Raw genomic sequence first — 22643 nt, 5'->3', positions numbered from 1 at the left:
TCATTTATGGTGCGGAATTGTAAAACAGAGCAAGAAGCTATAGGGAAACATGGACAACTTTTTTCCACTTCCTTAACTAGGAAAATGTTTTGAGATGATGGGAGACTATAAAATCCTCTGAAAACGAATAGGAGATTAAGAGCTTGGACACAATGCTAAGCACTGATGTGCTCTAGACCTGATGTGTTCAAGAAGTTAAGGTATCATCCACCTTGTTTGTGCAAACACAAAGGAAAATACTTCATAGTGATTAAACCAAGACCATGTAGTAAAATCTCAAAAATGTCGCAAGGAAGTGGGAGTACGGATTTTTATAAACGAACTCCAACCATAATAACACCACAAGGTATCAACTTATGCCACATGGTCAGCAACCCACCAGACGGTGAATGTTGAAGACATAGCGAATCTTGAAAATTATGGTACAGAACAAGTTAATGATTTTTCAGGTGCAATGAATGGGTATTAATCTACAACGCTGAAAGTGTTGTAAGCTGTGAATGAAACATGTTAAAGAATGCAAATGTTACTTGATACCTAAATAGTACACAAAGCCAGGGATGGCTCAATACTGTCTTGGGGGACAGGAGTAAGCTGCTCTCTATGATTTACAGGTTCCACAGAATCATCTATTTGTTCATGTTACATCTAACTTTTAAGTCAAGGCCTTAAGGGCATTTTCGCTGTATGTAAGACGGCCCGTGCTCTTCATACCTGTAAAAATTGCCGACAAATTAAAATGTAAAAAGGAACAAATCTAATGTATAGAATTTGATACTCCACTCAAAGTCGGTAGTCTATAATCAGAAATCTCAGGTGGGGAACTAGACAATAAAATAATAATATGATAAGATGAAAAGCAAATCTTGACGTAGTATGTCTACAAGACCAACTTACTCTGATTTGGAGAACCACATTTGCTGAAATGAACCAAGGGATGCCAAGATACTCCCGCCAATCCAAACACTGCACAAAGAGTGGCCACCAATTTGCATTAGATCTGATGGACTTTCATAGCACAATTGCTAAATGAAAAGACAAAATTTCCCAAGAAACTTAGGGAATAACTACCAAAGGAAATGACTTCTCAAGTCGCTATGTTATAGCAAATAAAAGAATACTTCCTATCCAGTGTAAATAAATGCTCTTGAACGGAATTAGCATATTTCCTCTTCTTTTTTGAGGGAGGGACTTGGCATAAAAATTAATAGTTATCAGGGCCATTATCATTTCCAACGCACCCCATCTTGGAAGTCAACCATCCAATATTCCAGACAGCATGATAAGGTACCCTTCCCATGCGAAGGCAAAGGGGGTATATCATACAAAATCCAGAGTATCCAAGGAATTCTTGCCATTAATTTTATATGTTTTTGGCTCATGGCACTTTGATGTTAAGCATTCGTGGCTCTCTATATATGATAGTGGAATATAAGCAAAATATTCAACAACAAATTCAGTATGCTTACACTGGTGTGCAAAAAGTTTTTGTTTCCCATTCTAAATATGTAGTGGCATTTCTAATGTAAGCCCCTTTTTTCTACGTCATCCCAATTAAAAACAAAGAATGGGATGGCACCGCTTCATTAAACTTATACCCCTCTTGCTGCAAATAAATATTAGCACTATGCTATTATTATAAAATATAATTTTTATTTGCCAAATGTTTTATATATTCTGTGCAATCACAACCACCCCAGATAACGCTTACTCTCCAAATAGTTGCAAAACTCATCTAATATAAAATTTCAAGTTTAGAAAACTGTAGTCAAATCTAACACAGACACTGAACCACAGCATCAAGGTTTTTGTAATACCAGTGAAATATTCTCACTAAGAAGCAATTTAATTCTTTAATTAACATTTTTCGATTAAAGATGAATCCAAATGCCGCATCTAAATATGCTAAAGATGGTTTGGAGGTCGAATCATAGTCCAAATAAAACATGGAAATGTTTTAAAATCGCAATCCCAACTCGTGATACATATGATTTTCTAGATAAATTATAGTACACAAATGTAAGTGGTTGCCTTCTATACAGAAGTCTAGCGAGAGAGAGAGAGCACAACCAACCTGAATCTCCGTTCCGTCGAGTTACCACTTGCCAATACTTTAACCCTAGCAGCTTGAGGGGATTCCTGCAAATGGATAGAGAGTCATGCAACAGAACTAGTATTCATATATCCTATCCTTTATAAAATCAATATTATTCATTAAAAAAAAGAATTCATATGGATTCCACTGGTATGCATAGCTAGTTAATGGTCATCACTTCAGTTATTCATATAAATTCTGCTCTTCATGATATTGCTGCAACCATCAAAGAGAGAGATCTATGACAGCAACAATTTTTTTCTTGCCTCCACGTGTTAAGCTCACCAAATTTTCACTCGAGAAAAGATAAGCTCACTAAAATGAAGTTGTAATACTGCTTAAAACACATTTTTTATAATGTCCCCCATGCTAAGATTACAAAAAATTATCTTTAAGTCACTGAAACTAGTAACAAAAGTAAAATCCAGTGAGCCTCATTCACTGGTCACTGGTCAAAAGGTCAGGGAAGTGCAGATGAACAATGCACAAGGTTCTTTGAAGATTTTGAAAAAGAAATAAGAGGAAAAAAAGGCTTAGCAAACACCACCTCTAGCAGATCCTTTTCAAGTCTTTCCTTCAACTGTTGCATTGATGCTGTGCCACCAGCAAGCTACATCAAAAAAGCAATTTCTAAAATAAATCTAAGTCACCGAACAACATAACCTCAACCAATTTATGAATCAAAATACTTGAGATGGAAATACGAGGACCCGTGTGCATAAAAAAATCATTACAGTGAGCATACCGCCAAGAAACAGAATTAGATTTCTCAACCTTAAAAGTCTGTAATTTTACAGAAAATAGGAGAAAAAGACACATACCAGTATACTACTAAATAATTCTCTTCGAATATCCACATCGCACCTATTAATGCTTTCTATAACCTGGAAAAAATGAAGAAAGAAAGTGGCAGCATAAAGCTACACAATTGACAAATATTCTGCACTCTACAATCTAAAAAAATCAATAATAAATTATTAATCAAAAGGTTATTGAACTTTAGGTTATAATTTGAGTAGTTTGTAAATGAACTTATGGAGTACAATAAATGAATTTACCATCTGCGGCAAACCACGAACAGAAGGAGCAACCTCTGCAAAACTTTCCATACCAGGAATTGTCTGACAGGAAGGAAAATAATTTCATGTAACATATGCTGAAATTGTTTATATTACAGCAGCAACTTGGTATTTCAGATGGCGAATCCAACTCTTAACAATTATGATTTCATTACAATAACTTAGCTGGTTAGCAATTGCATTTCACATCAACATCAATACACATCAATTTTCAAGCATATAGAATAGTCAAAAAGTGCCGGATGGCCAATAAATTGTGAAAATGAAAGTGAACAATGGGTTGGTAAGTAAAGGACATAGCAACTAATGCCTGCTTGTGTATACTTCAAATCGAAATTCAAAGCTCTGGTAACATCAGAATCAGAACACATTGCAAATTCTACTAAACGTCATGTGCAGTTCAGTGGAAAGTGCCAAAACTTTCTAAAATTATTTCCTACAAAAATTTGTTGGAAGTTGGAACACTTCCTTCATTGTTAAGAAACAAAGGATTTTCTACTAAACGTCATGCATCTGAAAGAAACATATAATGAGAAAGCCACTTAGCAAGTTCAATAGGCAAGCACCTGAGCCAATGAAGGATTGAACAGGATATCAGGAATCTTGAATCTGTCAGCTCCGATTTCAATGGTTCTGTATTTTTGCAATACAAAATTGAATAAAAATAATTTTTCCTAGTAAAGAAAAACCCGCAAGTTGTACCATAGATACTAAAAACTTAAGATATAATGCAATTATCTACCTATGTGCCAGGTGAATACTTGAAAGATTGGAGTAACATAGAGAGAATATCATAAAACATAAATGTTAATAAGAATTTTTCTTCCCTACCAAGAGTACAGGGTACTTACTGGCCATCGGGAAGCTCGTATGAGGTCATAGGAATGTTCAAATATGCAGCTTCTGTAAAATAATAATAACCATATATAAATAATAACAGAATTAATAAATGAAATTTTTTCAGAAAATACATAACTTAGATTATTTATGGGGTCAATTTCCTTGAAGCTTCAAGTAGAGGACTGAGGAAATATTTCATGAAAGCCTAAGATAAACTTTATCTGATAAACTAATAAGATATCATCTGCAAAATTGAGTAGAAGATGAAATCTAAAGAGTACATCGTTATCGCCATAATGGGAACATGGCAGCATAGCACCAATCAGGTGTCATTTACTGAGTACAGACTAAATGTAAAATTCTCCTTGTCTTCATATGCTTACAGTTTGGTGAAACTCACTCTCATCGATTGACATTGTAAGGACTTACTATATTTCATGTGCACGGCCATAAACTGATCAACATTGTATGCCTAAAACTTGGTTCCTTCTTTCTCATTCAAAGTACCAGTTCTGTCATCTTTAGGATCATAAACCTGGTTTATGATCTAAGTAACAAAGATGCAAACTAAACTTGCTTGAACTTCTCAATATTCCAAGTTAAGTACATCAATTTTGAGGCAGCAATGCCACACAAAATGGACAACGAAGATCCAACATCTCATCTGGGCCTTGATCCAGAATTGGTTGGGGTACTATTATATCAAATTAAAAGAATTCTAGAAGACAAAAATTGTGTATAACATCTAGATGATGAATAGAGATATGATGTATAAAGACTGATAATACTAAACAAAAACAAGTACATATTCTGGCCAAATACTTTAAATATGGTAAGAGCAGCCCCTGATCACAAGATGGTATTAAAAGAAAGTTGCAAGAGAAAGAAAGAAACACAAACCATCATAGGGAGTATCAGGGGCACGACACACGCATTCCTTAATATCACTAGCAATTATTCTCTGCCCCAAAAAGATGGTTGCAAAACAAGGATTAATTCTCACTTCTGCACAGAACATATAGCTACGATAGCACAAGCAATAGTGAACATAACAAACCTGGCAATAGAGCTTGTAGCTTTTTGTTGTATTTGGAAAATCAACATCTACTGTCTGTGAGATTCAGAAGAACGAGCCATCAGATCAGATAGATAGCAGCTAAGAAAAAGTAAAAGCGGGAGAGCTTAAAATAACAGTACAGTCAACCTCCAAATAGTTTAGTAATTTGACATTCCCAATTTGGTCATTCCCCTTGAGAGGACAAAAGAATAATGAAAAATAGAATAATGGAACGGTCTTAAGATTCGAAAGTCGAAACCAGTTGTTTGGTTTCAGACATTTACTACTGATCATCACAACAACAGTCTTTTGACAAGGTTTCTTCATTCTAGAATCTCCAATTGCTTCCATTCAAAAAAAAAAAAAAATTTCAATATCAAAGGCAATGGTTTTTCCCTCCCTTTTCACTAGGGTGGCAATGGGTAGGGTATCCCCTTAATTTACCCTTGCCCATGCATAATTGCTCTACCCTTACGTGCTTACCCTTGCCCTACCCATACCCACATGGAGTTTTCACTTAAGTTCCAAAATCCATTGCATCAGGTATCTCATCCCAACAACTCCCCCATTACTTTACACTATAAGTCATTATCACTGTAAAACCAATTACTGGCCCAGCGCAAGTATTTCCCAAGAACTTAATTTTACATACATCTATCACAATTCACAAGATAAATACTTTGGAGTTTCCACTACTATTTCCATCAACAAACAATGCTAGTAATGGACAAAAAGGAAGAGAAGACAATTTTCATAAGATGTCATTATCCACACACGCAAAGGAGAGAATAAAAACTAAAAAGTATAATCAAACAAGTCCAAAACAACTACTGAGGACATCTAAAAATACCTGAAACTCGCCTGGCCGTATTTCCTTTCTTTTAAATGAGTATCTGGGTTTTATCTGCAAAATCCAAATAAAATGACATTCATAAAGAAATGACAAACACCTTACAGAAAGACGTAACAACCAATCTCTACTCCTGAACAAAAACTAATTCGACCACTTACCGTTAAACCTTTGCTTTCCAAGCTTTTCATCAAGCAATCAGTCAGAAATTCTCCTCCAATAGGGGAAGATGCCACTGCCTATCCAAAATCAATAATGGGTAAAAAAAGGAGGGTGCCAGCCTCTCAAAAGGTTTACAATTATGAATTAATGTCACCAAAATCTCATCGCATCATAAATTCATCACTTGGAAAGTACATACAGTCAGTGACAATTTCAAATTTCATTAAAAGAGAAGAATAATATACCAACATAATTTTTCAAAGATTAATGAAATAATTCTTTAATATGGTTTTCTTAGGATACAAAAACCCGTTGGTTGTATTAAAGCACCAAGGGGGTGCAGCTCAAATAGATTACAAGGATGAGAATTGCCAAAATCTAGGGAAATCAATTTTTCATGCTGATAAGGGTTACGGACAATATAGGCTCAGGCATAGGCTGTCCAGCTAACATCACAAATAGATCAAATACAATAACTGTCGAGTATACTATCAATGCTTAGACTGTATGACAGTTTCACAGCAGGTGCCCAAAGACACAGACAAAGACATGCAGACTTGTTTACTTGGCTGGTGACATCTTCCTCGTGCATGAAGGAAAATGATTACCTTTTGAATAACATAACCATCGTGTACTGGGGCAACTGTAGTCGATCCTCCACCACTGAAAGAGTCGGAAATAATAAATCATACCAAATAATCTTCTTACATCAAGCAATATATTTAGTTATTCCTGAACAAAAAAGTTAATGGATGTTCGAAAATCCTGCTATGTGGAATAAAAAGTAGACAGATGAACATTCAAATTTAAGTTATATGAACAGCAATTGAAAGTTATAACAACCAAATATATCAAACATGCTACAAACAGACTGTTGAATTGAGACTAATTACACTGAGTGATGAAAATAATGAAGACAGGAGAATAATGACTAATTAAAATTTCGGCCTAGTATCGAAATTGAGATAAGTTTGATAATTCTGTGCCTTTAGGGAACTTAAAATAATAAGTAGTAAATTTATCAAAAATAACCAAAAATTGGCACGATCTTGTAAACTAACGTTTATAAGACAACAAATGAAGAAAAGAAATTACAAAAAGCCATTGCAAAATTTAGAGCGTCCAAGAACAAGTAAAATGGCTAATGCAAACTATCAAGTACCAGTAAGCAAGACATACAATCTGAGCAATAGCACAGAGATATCACATAAAAGAATTAACACTGACAGTCAGAAAGGTAAATAACTCTACCTGTCAACAACTAGTGAGGTAGCACGTCCTGATGCAAAAGACGTGAGAACCTGGCATTATATTCCGATATCAAACTACCTTATAGAAGGAAAAAAGAAGAGAAATATATTCTCCAACTGCATTCAAAAACATGTGTTACAAGTACAGTTAGAGCGTACAGCATTCTTTGCCAAAAATAATGCAGGAACTTGATACTTCTCAAACATAAGCTCTGCTGTCCTGTCACACATGTCACAAGAAGAATCCATCACTAATAGTAAAACCAATACTCTGTGAGATATGCATGATTAACTTTTACCCTTCTGGCCATTAAAAGAAGAGGAACAAAAAAAAAAAACAACATCCAAATTGGAAAATGCGAATGCGGATACTATAGTAATCATCAAACAGATCATCAACCAAAAAGAAAAAAAGATTGGTAGAAAAGATTTGGCTAGTGACATATATCATCAACAATGGAAAATGTGGTGTCAGATCACCTTTCCCTCTGCAGTTGAATATTAGAGGATGGTTCTGCAAGTAGCAATGGGTGCTCCTTAGGATCAATCAATAGACATTCCCTAAAAGGTTGACAAATTTCATTTAATAGTTGCCGGATGGTTGGAAAGAAGAAATAGATTTTAAAACACAGCAAGCCACAATCTTAAACATTAGCAATTGCCTGAAAGCATGGTCCCATATGCTGTCCACCATATCCCAGTCAACAACAATTCCATCCTTTAAAGGTGAGAGCACCTGAAGGAAAAGTAAATGACTAAATAAAATGAACATTATACAAAGCTATGCATGCCTGATCAGTGAGACGAGTAGGCAAAAAAAGAAGCAGCTAATTACCTCCATATTGTCCCGGTGAAATCCTAAAGTTTGAGAGCCCACATATAATTTGCGTTTTCCTTTCCCTTTTTCAGAATCAAGCGGATTCGCATTACTCTTAGAATCGGCAGAAGCGGCATTATTTTCAGTATCCTCAACATCCATTTGATCGATTGCTCCAACAACCTTAGCATTCACAAAGCCATATCAGGATAAAATTAATAACACCCTAAAGCTTTCGTATTAGAATATCGAAGGATAGAGGATGGGGAGCATATAAGATTTATCACTATATCACAGTAGAGTCTACAAACCATAATAAACAGAGTTTTCATCAAAGTTAATCCTCCTGACGACCATAACAATGTCTATAGACTCTATATTTCACACGAAAGACGCATCAAAATAAAATTGCATGAGCAAATCTTGTTAATATCTTATGATCCCAAATTTGATTGAAGTTTTAATTTTCTATGAAACAACTCCAACAGTAACAAAACTACCTCAATATTGAGACATTAATGCTGCAAAAAGTACCAACTTGCTTACAGAAGACTCTATGAACAATTCAAGGCCAATCACTCTCCAATAATAATACACCTACAGTTGTCATTACATTGGCCACCTCTCTCTCTCTCTCTCTCTCTCTCTCTCGTGTCAACCTAGAACTTCCAAGAAAAAAAACTGCAGTATAATATATATAAACATAGATCACATTCACTCCCGCCTAAAAGGGGGAAAAAAGAAACCAAACTTTTAGAAAGGTCGTATAATTGTAGTAGCATTATAAAAAACTAGCAACTTCCGACCCGGAAAAAAAAAAAGGTAACTTTAATGCAATGCCATCCAGAAACAAGCACAAGGGACCCAATTACATATGAAATTGACACACACAATCACACGGGGTACACTCACAGACGGGAAGACAGCCTTCGGTGCATCTTCACCCGCATAACCGGCTTTGCAGGTGTGGGAGCCCAAGTCAAGCACTATGGCAGATACCTCGTCTGCAATTCCACCGCCAAAAAAAATCATATAACAGTATATACAAGAAAAACATCAGCAGCTCTAAGAGCAGTCCAACGAAGACAACAGAAGGAAGTTAGGTCGTACTCACCACCTCCGTACATGGTTTAGGGTTTTTGCTTTGTTTCGAAGAGAGCTCTGTGTGGAGTTTCGGGTTTGAAGTTCTCTAGGTTTTAGGAGTGTAGAATTGTCATTTCCTACATAGCCAGAAGCTCCGAGTCGGAGATGAAGTGACGATATGGGCTCATTGTCCTAATAAAACGGAGGCCCAATCTGAATATCCCATTATGGATTGGACCATAAGCAGAACTAGAAGTCTTTGTGGCCCAATCTGATTAAGTAGAAGCTGCCATGTTTCACACTAGTTGTAAGTTGTAACTTTGACTTAAGTTTATGGTGATGTTTGAAGCTTAAATCTCGCAATAATCGTAGGCAAACAAACGTCACATTTATTATTTTTTTTAAAGATAGCTTTTGTAACTACTCAAGACTTCTGGCTAATAAAGCAACTATCCTTGTTTCGTGGAGCGTTGGGCTAGCGATACCGCTTTGTCCAAACACCTGATTTTGGGGAGCGGTATCGCCTGCAAAACAAGCTGCTACCGCCCTCACCAAATAAGCTTAGGCTCCGTTTGGCACAGCGGAAAAATTGATTTTCAATGCTAGCGGAAATGCTGTGAAAAATATTCTGAGCTTGAAGCTGTGAAATATGCTGTGAGGTGTTTGGTGAAATAAAAACTGACGCTAGCGGAAAAACTGTTGAATTAAAGTATTATAATATTAGTTTTTTATATTTATATTAAAAGTAATCTAATAAATATAATTCTTATTAAAATTAATTTTAAGTATTCATTTAATTAATCAAATATAATTTATATTTAAAATTAATTTGAAGTAATTTTTAATTAATCAACTTAATTTTCTTACATTTATTGTATTTTTTAATTTATATTTAAGTAATCAATTAATTTTCTTATATTTATTGTATTTTTTAATTTATCATTATGTATTAAAATTAAACACCTATAAAATTAAAAGTCTTAAATATAAATATTTTATTTGTATTTTTTAAATTAAATTAATTTTATTTTAATATTAAATTTACTGTTATAATAGTTATAAATGCATAAATATAATTAATTTATTAAAAAATAGTTTTATTTAAACCATTAAACACAATTAAGTGGGTCCCATTAATAAAATAATAATACTTTTATCTAAAATGTGTGGGACCCACACATTAAAAATTTTTTTTAAAAAAAGCTGCAGCTTTTTGGCGTGGGACCCACGCCAAAAAGCTACAGCGGCAAAACCGCTGTACAAAAGAAGCTCCCAATGGGAGCTTCTTTTGCGCCAGCGGATCCGCTGGAAATTTCCAGCGGATCCGCTGGCGCTTTTCGCCTGTTTGGCATGACGGAGCCGCAAAGCGGCTCCGTGGGCGGCTCCGCTTGTGGAGCCGCCCTGCCAAACAGGCAGTTAGTCAATCTAAAATTTTAAACGGTATGCATTACCCTTTTATAAAGTTGATCTCTTTATAATCATTTTGTTTAGAATATCATTATTTTGATATAAAACGAGATTCTTCTTATTGTAGGCCTCCATTGAGTTTTGATCAAATTTATCATATCGTCAAGTAGGGAATTTATGTGTGCACAAGCATGACCCGAGTTTAAGCTCTAATATTCAAAGGATAAATTTATATAATATCATTCTCGTTTTAAAAAAATATTCCCGCATTTTATAAATCGAATGCTTTAATAATTAGTTTTTGGAAATTAATCAGAATTAGCACATCATTATTGATATTTACGTACGGACTATCATTTATTACAAACAGAACTACACTAACTACCGAATCTTAATGAAATCTTTCCCTTTCACTCATCCAGTCATCCTCCCAACGAGCATGACGTGATCCCTTTTGTTCCCATTAAAGCACACTTCACTCTTCAAAACCCGATTCACTCTTCCTCACCACCTTACTGAATCAACAATGGCTGTCGCCAGGTCTCTTTCCGTACTGTCTCTGATTCTCTCTCTCGTCAATGTCACTCTCGCTCGTTCTCTCTACTCCACAACAGTACTCGACGTCGCCTCTTCACTCCAACAAGCCCGAGACATTCTCTCCTTCGACCCACAACAAACACTCGAATCCTCCACTCAGCAATTCACCAAGCCACCCTTGTTTTCCAACTCTTCTTCATTATCTCTTACCCTCCACTCACGAGATATCATCTACAAGACGCATGCGGAGGACTACAAGAGCTTAGTTCTCACTCGACTCGAGCGCGACTCAGCTCGAGTCGACTCACTCAACACAAAGCTCAATCTCGCTTTGAACACCATCAACAAGCACGACCTCAAGCCGGTGGAAGTCGAAATCCAACCGGAGGATTTGTCAACGCCAGTCGTCTCCGGATCGAGCCAAGGCAGTGGAGAGTACTTCACTCGGGTCGGAGTCGGGAGCCCCGCCAAGAATTTCTACATGGTTCTGGATACGGGCAGCGACGTAAATTGGCTCCAGTGCCAACCATGCTCCGACTGCTATCAGCAAACCGACCCGATCTTCAACCCAGCAGCGTCGACTTCCTACAGTACACTGACTTGCAACTCTCCACAGTGCAGATCTCTAGAGATGTCTGGTTGCCGAAGCGACAGATGCCTCTACCAAGTGTCGTACGGCGACGGATCGTACACTATGGGCGAACTCGTGACCGAAACAGTGTCCTTTGGCAACTCCGGTGCTATGAACAAAATCTCATTAGGGTGCGGGCACGACAACGAAGGGCTTTTTGTGGCCTCGGCCGGGTTGCTTGGACTCGGCGGTGGAAAGCTCTCACTCACTTCGCAAATCAAAGCCAACTCGTTTTCTTACTGCCTGGTGGATCGTGACTCGTCCAGGTCTTCTACTCTGGAGTTCAACTCGGCGCAACTCAGAGACTCGGTGACCGCTCCATTAATGAGAAATAGCAAGATCGCTACGTTCTACTACGTTCAGGTAATCGGAATGAACGTCGGCGGGAAGCCGGTATCGATCCCGCCAGAGATTTTCCAGATGGACGACTCCGGTAGCGGCGGAATCATCGTGGACTGTGGAACCGCGATAACTCGGTTGCAGACTGAAGCTTACAACTCGCTTCGCGACTCGTTCACAAAGCTCACTGGGAACCTGCGTCGGACGAATCCCGTGGCATTGTTTGACACCTGTTACGATATGTCGTCCTTATCCAGTGTGAGGGTCCCGAAGGTGTCGTTTCGCTTCGCTGGTGGCAAGACTCTTGACTTACCGGCGAAGAACTACCTGATTCCAGTGGACTCAAGTGGGACGTACTGTTTCGCTTTCGCCCCAACGTCGTCGCCCATGTCAATCATCGGGAATGTGCAGCAGCAAGGGATCCGGGTCCGCTTTGATTTGGCTAATAATCGGGTCGGGTTCTCACCCAATAATTGTTGATTGGATAGTAGTAGGAGACTGTAATACAGGTTTTGGTTGGTAAGGGAATTGACTTTCCTATCCTTGGTGAAAAAAGTAATTTAAAGGGGGAATATATTATTGCCTACCATCACAGGATAGGAATAGTCCCGTAGTAAAAGGAGAAGATACCTTATTTTATGGTCAGAATTGTAAGAACTCGAACTAATATAATATAACAAACATCCCAGGTACCTTTCAACTGTACTGTTGAGTTGGAGGCGCATACTGGTAGGATCTTATATCATAATTGTTATTGTTATAAAAGTTTGGTGAGTAATTTGTATGCAAACTTGGTTTGTGGTTTGTGGTGAAGACTTATTTCTAAATAAAAAAGCTGATGTTTGTTATAAGATGATTATGATATGTTTTATGCAGCGAGTTATGAAGCATTTTGGTATGAAATATGATTGTGATATTTGTCATAATATACGTGTCTTGAAACAAGTGTTCTCGTGTGTGTTGTAGTAATAAGTCTATGAGTTAAATCATTCTATTCGAGATGCATGATTTAGTAGTAAAGAGGAATTGGGCATCGCAATATTGAATGACTGACAGACAGACAGACAGACAGACAGACAGACAAGTGGTGGATATGGACGTGAAAAAAATGAGGGGAGAGAGAATCTTGGTTGTTCTTGCTTGCTTTATCATATTATAGGCACACAGGTGTCCACTCTTGAAAATCCCGTGATGGCGGGAACTGATCACATGTGTTTGATGAGGGGCCCACTGTAAGAGTGGATTGGCCGTCATTGAAATTGTATATCATAAAAGAAAACAAAAGAAAGGAAACAAAATAGAAAAAGAAAAGATGTAGATGGGTACCGCGCATTATGAACACGGCAGCCGTGTATAAATAAATAAAGACACCCACTTGTGGGTCTGCTCCTGTAATTGTCGGCTGCTTCTCCGGCTCTTGCTCGTTTGCTAATTTGGATTTGATGACACGTGACAAGTACGAGATAAGTACCTATTTGTTTTATAAAAAGGGTTGTAGACACAAATCTCTGAACGTAGATTGTGGTTGAATGTATACTTTGCATTGAAATTCTTAAGCTTCTGCTAAAGGTTATTGAGAGTTCCAAAGACTGCCAATCAAGGAAAATTCCATTCACTTTGATAAACAATTATGCAACTAATGAAGGCCTAATGACAACTTTGGACAAAGCGTATCATTACTCGTGTGATTTGGAAAATATAATATACTACTTCATCTAAAAATAACACTACGTATCCTTAACAAATTCAACCATAATATATAATTAGATAATGTAATAAAAGTCAATATAATTAAACAAAATAATAACACAATTTAATATATTATATGAAAAAAATTATTAGAGATGCAAAAAGTTTTCGTTAATCTAGTGCCTCTTAGTTGCATACAGCTTCTCACATCACATCATTTAGGGCCGATCGTTCTAGTCTGAAACTGGACATCCTTCATATGAAACAGAGAATGGAAGACAGACGAAAAGTAAACCTTCAAGAACTCAACTTGAGTTGCTACTTTTCCTACCCCACTTACCTAATACCTATGGAAAAAAAAGCTGTTCGTTTCCATATGCAAGAAAAAGTAGTTTAGAGAACAAGTAATTTTTCTTACCTCAAGATAGTTGTGGCCAGCAAGGATGGACTTATTGGTCAAAATATGAAAACTGAATCATGCCCATGGGCAGGAATGAGAGATTAGATTAGTTGAGATGCTCCTCAAATGGGATTCAATGATACGGGATTACGAAGAGGATTCGCAATCTCGTATCTAAGATAGAAGAGAAATTACAAACAACTGGGTTGACAAGAAAAATAACTTGATGTTGTATCTCACACTTTGTTGCCAATTTTATAGAATTTTGAGACTGGTGAATAATATGGTCTTCAATTGAACCTGCATCTTCAATCACAACAATTTTGTCATTATGGTGCATAAATTCTTCTCTAACTTCTTCTTCCGAATACTCTGCATAAGCCGTCTCCTCCCCCTCTAGGATAGTAACCACTCGTCGATTTGGGCAATCCGACGTAATATGCCCAAATCCTTGGCACTTGAAACGCTTCCTTCCCTCCGGCTTATTGATAGGCCTTTGGAAAGTCTTAGAGGAATTAGCTTGTTCTCTTGAGACCTCCACCTTTTTAGAAGTACTTGGAGGTGTAGTGTTGCTAGAAGAACTCGTTGTCGATCTAGAATTGGATGGTTTATAAGGTGTTTGATATCCGGGTTTGTGACCCCTTTGTTTTTCTACCTTAATAGCCAACCTCTTCACCTCGGTATATGTCCAATAAGGTTGAAGTACCACCGCATCTGCAATCTCAACCCTCAACCCCCTCAAATACCTCGCAATAGTTTCCTCATCCGGTTAAGATATGTCACACTTGAGCATGAGATGATCAAACTCCCTTGTAAACTCCGCCACGGACTTCTCCCTTTGTCTCAAGTCATACAGCTGCAAATAATTGTTGTGCATGTAATCTTCACTCAAGAACATCTGTTTCATGACACTCTTCATCTTTTCCCATGTCCGGATTCGCTCCTTGCCTTGCCTACGTCGATCTCGCTTCACATTCTCCCACCAAGTTGAGGCATATCCTTTCAATCGGATGGCCACAATTTTTACTTTCTTCTCTTCAGCATATTCTTTGTAGTCAAATATACGCTCCACCGTATGCAACCAATCAATGAAGGCATCACAATCAAGCCTTCCATCAAATTCAGGAAGCTCAATTTTTACATTATCAAAATCCTTCCACCTATGGTCATACTCAAAATCAAGATCGGGTTCGTCAAAATCCTCCTCTTCACTAGAAGAATTTTCAAACCCCCTTCGTGGCCCCCTAGGCCGAAACCTAGCCGGTCGCTCCTCATCAAATTGGGGTTGTTGGTTCACTCGTCCCATTGGTAGTGGAACCGACGCGCGGGCTGTCCTCAACGCGGCCAGCTCCCTCCGTAATTCTTCAATCTCAGCTCTCGAGGCGGCTTCGTTATTGCCTTGCGCCTCATGTACAACATTCCTTGGATTAGCGGCTGCATCATCCTTCTTGTCTTCGGCCATGGTTCTTTGTTCTATGCGAACAAGTCTCTTACTATTAGCTTCTCTTCTCCACATAAACAACCTGAACAGCTTCGATACCAAGATGATACGGGACTACGAAGAGGATTGCAATCTCGTATCTAAGATAGAAGAGAAATTACGAACGACTGGGTTGACAAGAAAAATAACTTGATTTTGTCGAAAAAATCCTCCGGATACAGAACTCACCACCGAATGATTCGACACAAAGTCAAGGATCTAGTGACGAATGGATTCGATACAGAAACACCACGAGTCCACGCTCACTATCTAGCCTAATCGTTGATACAGAAGCACCACAACGATAAAACTAGGGTTTTGGAAGTTTTTCACAACCAAGGAAGAGAAAGCCTCTCAATTTTATTAAGCACCAGAATCCTCAATCCCATACAAACTAGGGCCTTTAAATAGTTGCGAAATAAATCCCCACACATTAGGTTTAGGAAAACCTATTAAAAAAAAACAACAAAAAATACCAAAATTCGTGCTAGCTAAAAAAAGGAAACAGACTCGAAATAAAATAGGACGCAACATGACAAAGTCAATCGTCCATTGATTTGGCTCGAGCTATCAAAGTTTGCCTCGAGTTAAAACACACAGTTCTCACATGAGCTGCTACTGACGCAAATTTGTTATGCATCCGACGTCCGCGTCATTCAAGCTCGGCAAAAGCTCGATTCGTGTACAGCCCGCCCTACTCGCTGAGTAAAATTGAGATGTGTCCATCATAATTACACAAACAATATTAAAAGACGCGTAAATTTATCTAGAATACTAATATTATAGTTAGTAATCATAATTCAAGGAAATAAATTAACAGGATCAAAAAATGTTACCTTCTTTGGTTCAACAAGGAGGGTTAAGATGCAGAAATTGCTGTTCTATTACAAGCAGGTTGATTTTAAAAAATATCAATCATAACATTAACACCACCTTTCGTGTAATAAGCACAAATCATTATCAATTCTTAAATATTGAGTGGCAGCAATTGCGCCTTCAAAAAATCGATATGTGAATCCCATTATGGATGCATCACTAATCTAGGAAAGGGGGTTGCAATTAATATCCAAGTGCAATTTTATTTTATAACATATACCATCAAGCACAAAGATTCTTCTCTATGTAAATCCAGGAACTTGCCTTCACCCAAGAACTCACTTTCCTGCAGCTAGTTGTTCCACTGGTTTGACACTGTTAACATATGTTGCAGCTTTGTTGAACCCCTCAAGTAAAAGAATTCGCACTGCTTCCACACCACGTTCAAAAGTAAAATTCAACTGAAAATAATTTCATTCAAGCAATTAAAATTCACAGCTCACTTAGTAAACTTATTCTCTTCATGTCCATCTATATGGAAATCTCCTACATACCTCTTCTCGCTCTTGCTTACTAAAGGATCGAAGAACAAATTGACGGGACCTGTCTTCCCAGGAGGCCGTCCAATACCTGAAAAATTTTCACTGACGGTGATAACTGAAATTAATATTATCTTTATCATCATCAAAACTTTTATCCCAAACAATCTTGGGGTTGCTTACATGAATCCATATGTGAAATTAGCGAGAATCCATCGCATATGCTCTTTTGCCAATCACATAACAAAAATGAATATACGGGTGTGCTTTTAGTGATGTAACATACCAATTCTTAACCGAGGAAAATCACGGCTCCCGTTGAAGTGATCTATGATACTTCTCATTCTATAAAAGAAAAGAAATAAACAACCTAATAAGAAATACCGACGACACTTCTCAAGCAGCAGGAAAAAAGCAACCACGAAGAAAGCACTCTTTGTTGATGAAAGTAATACTTTCCAAAAATATGCCCACGAAACTGATAACAGCACGTAAAAGCTATGACAAGGTCGAGCTTGTGAAGTTTTGAAACATCACAAATGTACAATTATCTGTAGCTAAAATTCATTAATCAAAACATGCACAGTTCATTGTTATCAATCAAAAAATTCAAAATTTAATTTATAAACAAATTACTTCAGAGATACATAAGCTCAAAATTTAGCAGAAAGCTACCATTCATACACCAAAAAACATAATAATACCAACATTGACACCCCAATTTTTTTCTTCCTTGGACTCTTTACTTTGACCAAACATCTAAGAATTCAGTACGGATAACAGTATGGCCGAGGACACTCCAAATATGGAAAAATTTGCAAAAACGCTGAAAACTCCTCACTTGGAGGCCTATCTCAACTCAAGCTCATTTAACATAGGCCCAAAAACCTTGATGGGAATCAAAATCCGATGAGTCTCACCACCATGATGGTATCTTTTAACTTTAGATACTGATAGGGGGTATGTGTATGTAATATGTATGACTGGAAACTCTAAATTGATCCAAAACGTGGAAAATTTGCTGCGAGTAGAAATCCTGACACCTAAACTCAGACCTTTTGTTTGAATAGTGACACCTAGACTAATACCTTCCCAAGTCCTAGTAACATATCCCCCAAAGAACTTATGCAATAGACGAAAATCCCATGAATCTCACTACATGCTAGTATCTTCCACTAAAATTAGAATGGCAGAGGACAGTATTTACCTGCTTATTGTCCCAGAAACACAAAGACAACACTAAAACTGCAAATGATGGGCAGAGTGTACACAAAGAGACTCAGATTTCAAAAAGATCTAAGAGATCTTTCATCAAAACTGCCTGGAACTAAAAGTTGATTCAGGACATCAATTTCTTTTCTATTTTCCAAAAGATGCTGACAAAAACATAAAGCAAATGCAGCAAGATCCTCTAAAACAAGCACATTTATGATGATAAATTAGATACCCATTTTGTCCTCCATGTCCGCCTTTTGGCAACAGCCGCAATTTGGCAAAAGGCAAATCTAAGTCATCAAAAATCTGTGGGAGATAAAAATGAGCATGATGATAGTAGAAATATGTAGTATTAACTCAATAGGGAAAAGAGATTTATTACCACTAGTACTTGCTTTAATGGAATCTTGTAATATGAAACAATGGCCCCTACCTTCAGAACACACCGAAATTGAAACAATCTCTATCAGAAATTCAAAATTGAAAAAACACAAACAAAAGGGCAACATGCCCTCTAATATAGATTGAGGTCCTGGATGAGCATACTTACAGACTCGCCACTTAAATTCATAAAAGTTTGTGGTTTGGCAAGCATTACGGGAACATTTTCAATAAAACCTGAAACATAGAATTTATTAATAAATATTATAAAATCAGAAAAATTCCAATCCAAAATATATAAGAATTTCATTTTATAAAAGAACTCCTACACCATTTGGGAGGCCAGAAAGTGAGTAACATCAATGTCTCAAAAAAAGCCAGAAAACTACTTGAGTAAAGTAAGCAGATAAATACTGGTGAAACTGTGACAGCCACACTTCCAAGTTTGAAAAGGTTATTGCTTCATTAAATTGAGTAAAAACATATATCTAGCCTTGTATGGTACTTCCAAGTTGCAGAAAATAATTTATTTTGATGATAGAAGTCAGTAGGAAATAAAATTTGGCAACTGAACATGTGCCAAACAAGAAGACAGAAAGCAAAGCTACACACAAGTATTTCATATATAAATTTCAATAATAGTCTTTTGCCAAGGATTAAGGCAACACATCAATTCTTGGAAACAACCACTCCACATACTATGTTGTGGGGGTAAGGTCTGGGTACATCTTGCATGTCCTCAACCCCGCCCATTGTAGAAAGCTTTGTGCATGGGTATTGTTTAAAACAAGCGAACATGTGGTTCAGTAGTACAGTTGTAGGGGTACAACCTAGAGGTCATAGGTTCAATTCATGGTAACAGGCTCTCCACATATTATGTAGGGTACGGTCCGCATACATCATGTCATGCCTCTCCCCAACCCCACCCACTGCGGGAGCCTTGTGCAAGGAGTTGTTTCCCTTTACCTTTTTATCAACACAGGGTGACGAAGTTGTGCTAGTCTTTATAACATTGAACCGCTGAGTGTTGCCAAAGATCATCACATTCTTATCATTTATCCCAAAAGTTTGGGGTTCTTTACATGAGTATATGAGAAAATCAATTGAAATCAACTATGTGTATTCGTTTCTGTAATTTATTTCTATCTAGGATCATACTTTTATCAATTCATATAATTTCTTACTACTTCAAGCCATGTGTTTTTAGGTCTTCCTCTTCACTTCCTACTCTCTCTTATATAAATTCTCTCGATTCTCGTCAAACCAATATCTCTATATTGTACCATCAAAAATAGTTTTCTCGCAACTTTTTCAATTCATGCTACTCCAACCTTATACAACTTTGTGGTTTAAAAAATCTACTCAAGCGTATCAGGACTTTATACCAATGCATACTCACACGTTCGTTAACAAACATAAACTAAAAAATGCCTTGCAAGTGAAATAAGCAGTATGGAAATCGAACCTTACCTTTTCCAACAAGGGCTTTAAAGGAAACACTGGTCACAGATATCCCATTGGCTTCAGCTATTGCGTCTAGCATCTCAAAACCAACCTAGAAGAGACAAACCACAACAAAACACATCAATGTTAAAGAAATGAGAATACATATATTCATAAATAAACACATATGAGAAATCTCCCAGAAGACCGAGATTTGGCCTGTTTAGGGGTTTAGGGAGTTGTACTAACGTTGTGGCGGGTGCCTTGGAATATCCAGCCGGGGTTCCCAAGGCCGACAATAAGCCACTGTTGGTGCTGCTTAGGCTTAGGTACCGCCTGAGGCTCCGTCTCCGTGGTAACGGCAGAAGAATCAGTCGAAATAGTGGCCGACGGAGGAAGAAAATTTGAGAATCCAGACATGCTTATCCTTCCCTTCCTCTTCCAGCATGCAACTACGTTCATCTTCAGGATGTTTTTTGGTTGTGGAGGAGAAGAAAAGAGGGTTTTATCGAAAAATGACCCCTGTTAATAAACATTTTTCAAATATAACCCTTCTTTTTAAAACACTTAAATCTAATCTGACTCTTTCAGTCAAGGAAAAGACATAGACACTCTTTCACGTCTTTTTATGCACTTCCCTCTCACTTGCAACCCTAGAAATGGTTTCCCTCCTAAAACCACTTCCCTCTCTCTATGAAACCTCTTTCTCTCCTTCAAACCCAGTAAAACCGCTCCATCTATACCTCTTTCCTTCAAACTTTGTCACAGATCTAGTGAAATCCATATGTCCAAACTCAAATCTTCAAGGTTGAAGTGTCGCGACGTCAAATCTTCGTAAGTTGTCATAGCGATGTCGCCCACAATGCCAACAAGCCTAAAGTCAGCAATGCAAGCTTCGTCTTCGTTCCCGTTGAACATAGAAGTGCTCACCGTCGTCGATAAGTGTCCTGCCCTTCGTACAAAATATTTCGTTGATAAATGCCTGTTTTTTTCGTTGAGAACTATATTCGTTTTCGTTGATGTGAGACAAATTTTTTGTTGGAAACTTCGTTTGTTTTCGTTTAACTCAGACAATTTTTTCGTTGATAATATCACGATTTCAATGAACGGGGTTTCTCAACCAAAGACTTTAACCATGGCTAGATGCATAGCACAGAACATGGTTCGATCAGTCAAAATGAATAGGATGGTTACTATTTAAGTTTTGCTGAATGCTTAAATGGAATATTGAGGGATGTTCGAAACTTACCTATTACAAAGTTGATGGATCATCTGCAGTCTTTATTACAACGATGGTTTCATGAAAGACGATCAATCATTGTTGAAATGAAAGGCGAACTAATTAACTATTATGATAAAGTTTCAGAAGAAAGAATGGATAGGTATGTAACGTAATTTATTTTTCGTTGATAACGTTGAGAATTTTAGTTGATAATCTATTTATTTCGTTGGGAATTTTGTTATTTTGGTTGACAAACTTTTTTGTTGATAATTATCATTTTCGTTTACTACTTAAGTTTTTTCGTTTATAGTTAGTTTAATAGTATTTTCGTCGACAAATGATTTAGTTTATGTTATAATTTCATTTACTACTATAATTTTATCGTTGATAATTAAAGTTTTTGTTAAATTGACAGGGCTAGAGTCATGACTATGGAGCCTATTAGTATAAATACTTTTCTTGTGAAAGACGGTGATGTTGGAGGACAAGTGGATTTAGCCAGCAAGCTTCGTCTTCGTTCCCGTTGAACATAGAAGTGCTCACCGTCGTCGATAAGTGTCACGCCCTTCGTACAAAATATTTCGTTGATAAATGCCTGTTTTTTTCGTTGAGAACTATATTTGTTTTCGTTGATGTGAGACAAATTTTTCGTTGGAAACTTCGTTTGTTTTCGTTTAAACTCAGACAATTTTTTCGTTGATAATATCACGATTTCAATGAAGGGGTTTCTCAACCAAAGACTTTAACCATGGCTAGATGCATAGCACATAACATGGTTCGACCAGTCAAAATGAATAGGATAGTTACTAATTAAGTTTTGCTGAATGCTTAAATGGAATATTGAGGGATGTTTGAAACTGACCTATTACAAAGTTGATGGATCATCTGCAGTCTTTATTACAACGATGGTTTCATGAGAGACGATCAATAGTTGTTGAAATGAAAGGCGAACTGATTAACTATTATGATAAAGTTTCAGAAGAAAGAATGGATAGGTATGTAACGTAATTTATTTTTCGTTGATAACGTTAAGAATTTTAGTTGATGATCTATTTATTTCGTTGGGAATTTTGTTATTTTGTTTGACAAACTTTTTTATTGATAATTATAATTTTCGCTTTACTACTTAAGTTTTTTCGTTTATACTTTAATAGTGTTTTCGTTGACAAATGATTTAGTTTATGTTATAATTTCGTTTACTACTATAATTTTATCATTGATAATTAAAGTTTTTGTTAAATTGGCAGGGCTAGAGTCATGACTGTGGATCTATTTAACAAGTATCCATGAGATATTTTGTCCTACAAGAAA

General features: G+C 37.0%; 3 protein-coding genes across 3 annotated transcripts; 1 reads left to right on the top strand and 2 right to left on the bottom strand.

Moving 5' to 3' along the window:
- Positions 1 to 457: 457 nt before the first annotated feature.
- LOC119986464 (actin-related protein 4-like) lies at positions 458 to 9400 on the bottom strand. The gene is made up of 20 exons (XM_038831025.1): positions 9265 to 9400; positions 9063 to 9154; positions 8169 to 8333; positions 7996 to 8069; positions 7814 to 7894; positions 7493 to 7553; positions 7335 to 7384; positions 6692 to 6746; positions 6083 to 6160; positions 5922 to 5975; positions 5072 to 5125; positions 4915 to 4975; positions 4026 to 4077; positions 3741 to 3807; positions 3154 to 3216; positions 2917 to 2979; positions 2643 to 2705; positions 2075 to 2139; positions 898 to 966; positions 458 to 714 (listed from the first exon to the last, which is right to left on the bottom strand). The coding sequence occupies exons 1-20, from the start codon at positions 9275 to 9277 to the stop codon at positions 669 to 671; spliced, it is 1326 nt and encodes a 441-aa protein (XP_038686953.1). The 5' UTR covers positions 9278 to 9400; the 3' UTR covers positions 458 to 668.
- A 1576-nt stretch (positions 9401 to 10976) lies between these two features.
- LOC119987229 (protein ASPARTIC PROTEASE IN GUARD CELL 1-like) lies at positions 10977 to 13000 on the top strand. Its single transcript, XM_038832084.1, has one exon. It carries the CDS (start codon positions 11167 to 11169, stop codon positions 12625 to 12627), a length of 1461 nt encoding a protein of 486 aa, XP_038688012.1. The 5' UTR covers positions 10977 to 11166; the 3' UTR covers positions 12628 to 13000.
- Positions 13001 to 16580: 3580 nt separating this feature from the next.
- Positions 16581 to 20556, bottom strand: LOC119986442 (peptidyl-tRNA hydrolase, chloroplastic-like). The gene is given in 9 exon segments (XM_038830999.1): positions 16581 to 16993; positions 17087 to 17130; positions 17133 to 17162; positions 17358 to 17416; positions 18519 to 18592; positions 18669 to 18719; positions 18837 to 18904; positions 20138 to 20222; positions 20360 to 20556. Coding segments are annotated over 9 exon segments (705 nt in total). The 5' UTR covers positions 20531 to 20556; the 3' UTR covers positions 16581 to 16870.
- Between the last annotated feature and the right edge of the window lie 2087 nt (positions 20557 to 22643).

The sequence above is a fragment of the Tripterygium wilfordii genome, chromosome 20, assembly GCF_013401445.1.
Source record: "Tripterygium wilfordii isolate XIE 37 chromosome 20, ASM1340144v1, whole genome shotgun sequence".
Lineage (NCBI taxonomy): Eukaryota > Viridiplantae > Streptophyta > Magnoliopsida > Celastrales > Celastraceae > Tripterygium > Tripterygium wilfordii.
This window is presented reverse-complemented; position numbering and strand designations above follow the sequence as displayed.

Excerpts from the sequence above, each read along its gene's own strand:
- LOC119986464 (XM_038831025.1), bottom strand. Across the intron at positions 6,161-6,691 it reads ATGGTTATGTTATTCAAAAG|GCAGTGGCATCTTCCCCTAT; the intron begins GTAATCATTTTC and ends GATTTTGGATAG. Across the intron at positions 2,706-2,916 it reads AATTATTTAGTAGTATACTG|CTTGCTGGTGGCACAGCATC; the intron begins GTATGTGTCTTT and ends TTTTTGATGTAG.
- LOC119987229 (XM_038832084.1), top strand. The coding sequence starts at position 11,167 with ATGGCTGTCGCCAGGTCTCTTTCCGTACTGTCTCTGATTCTCTCTCTC.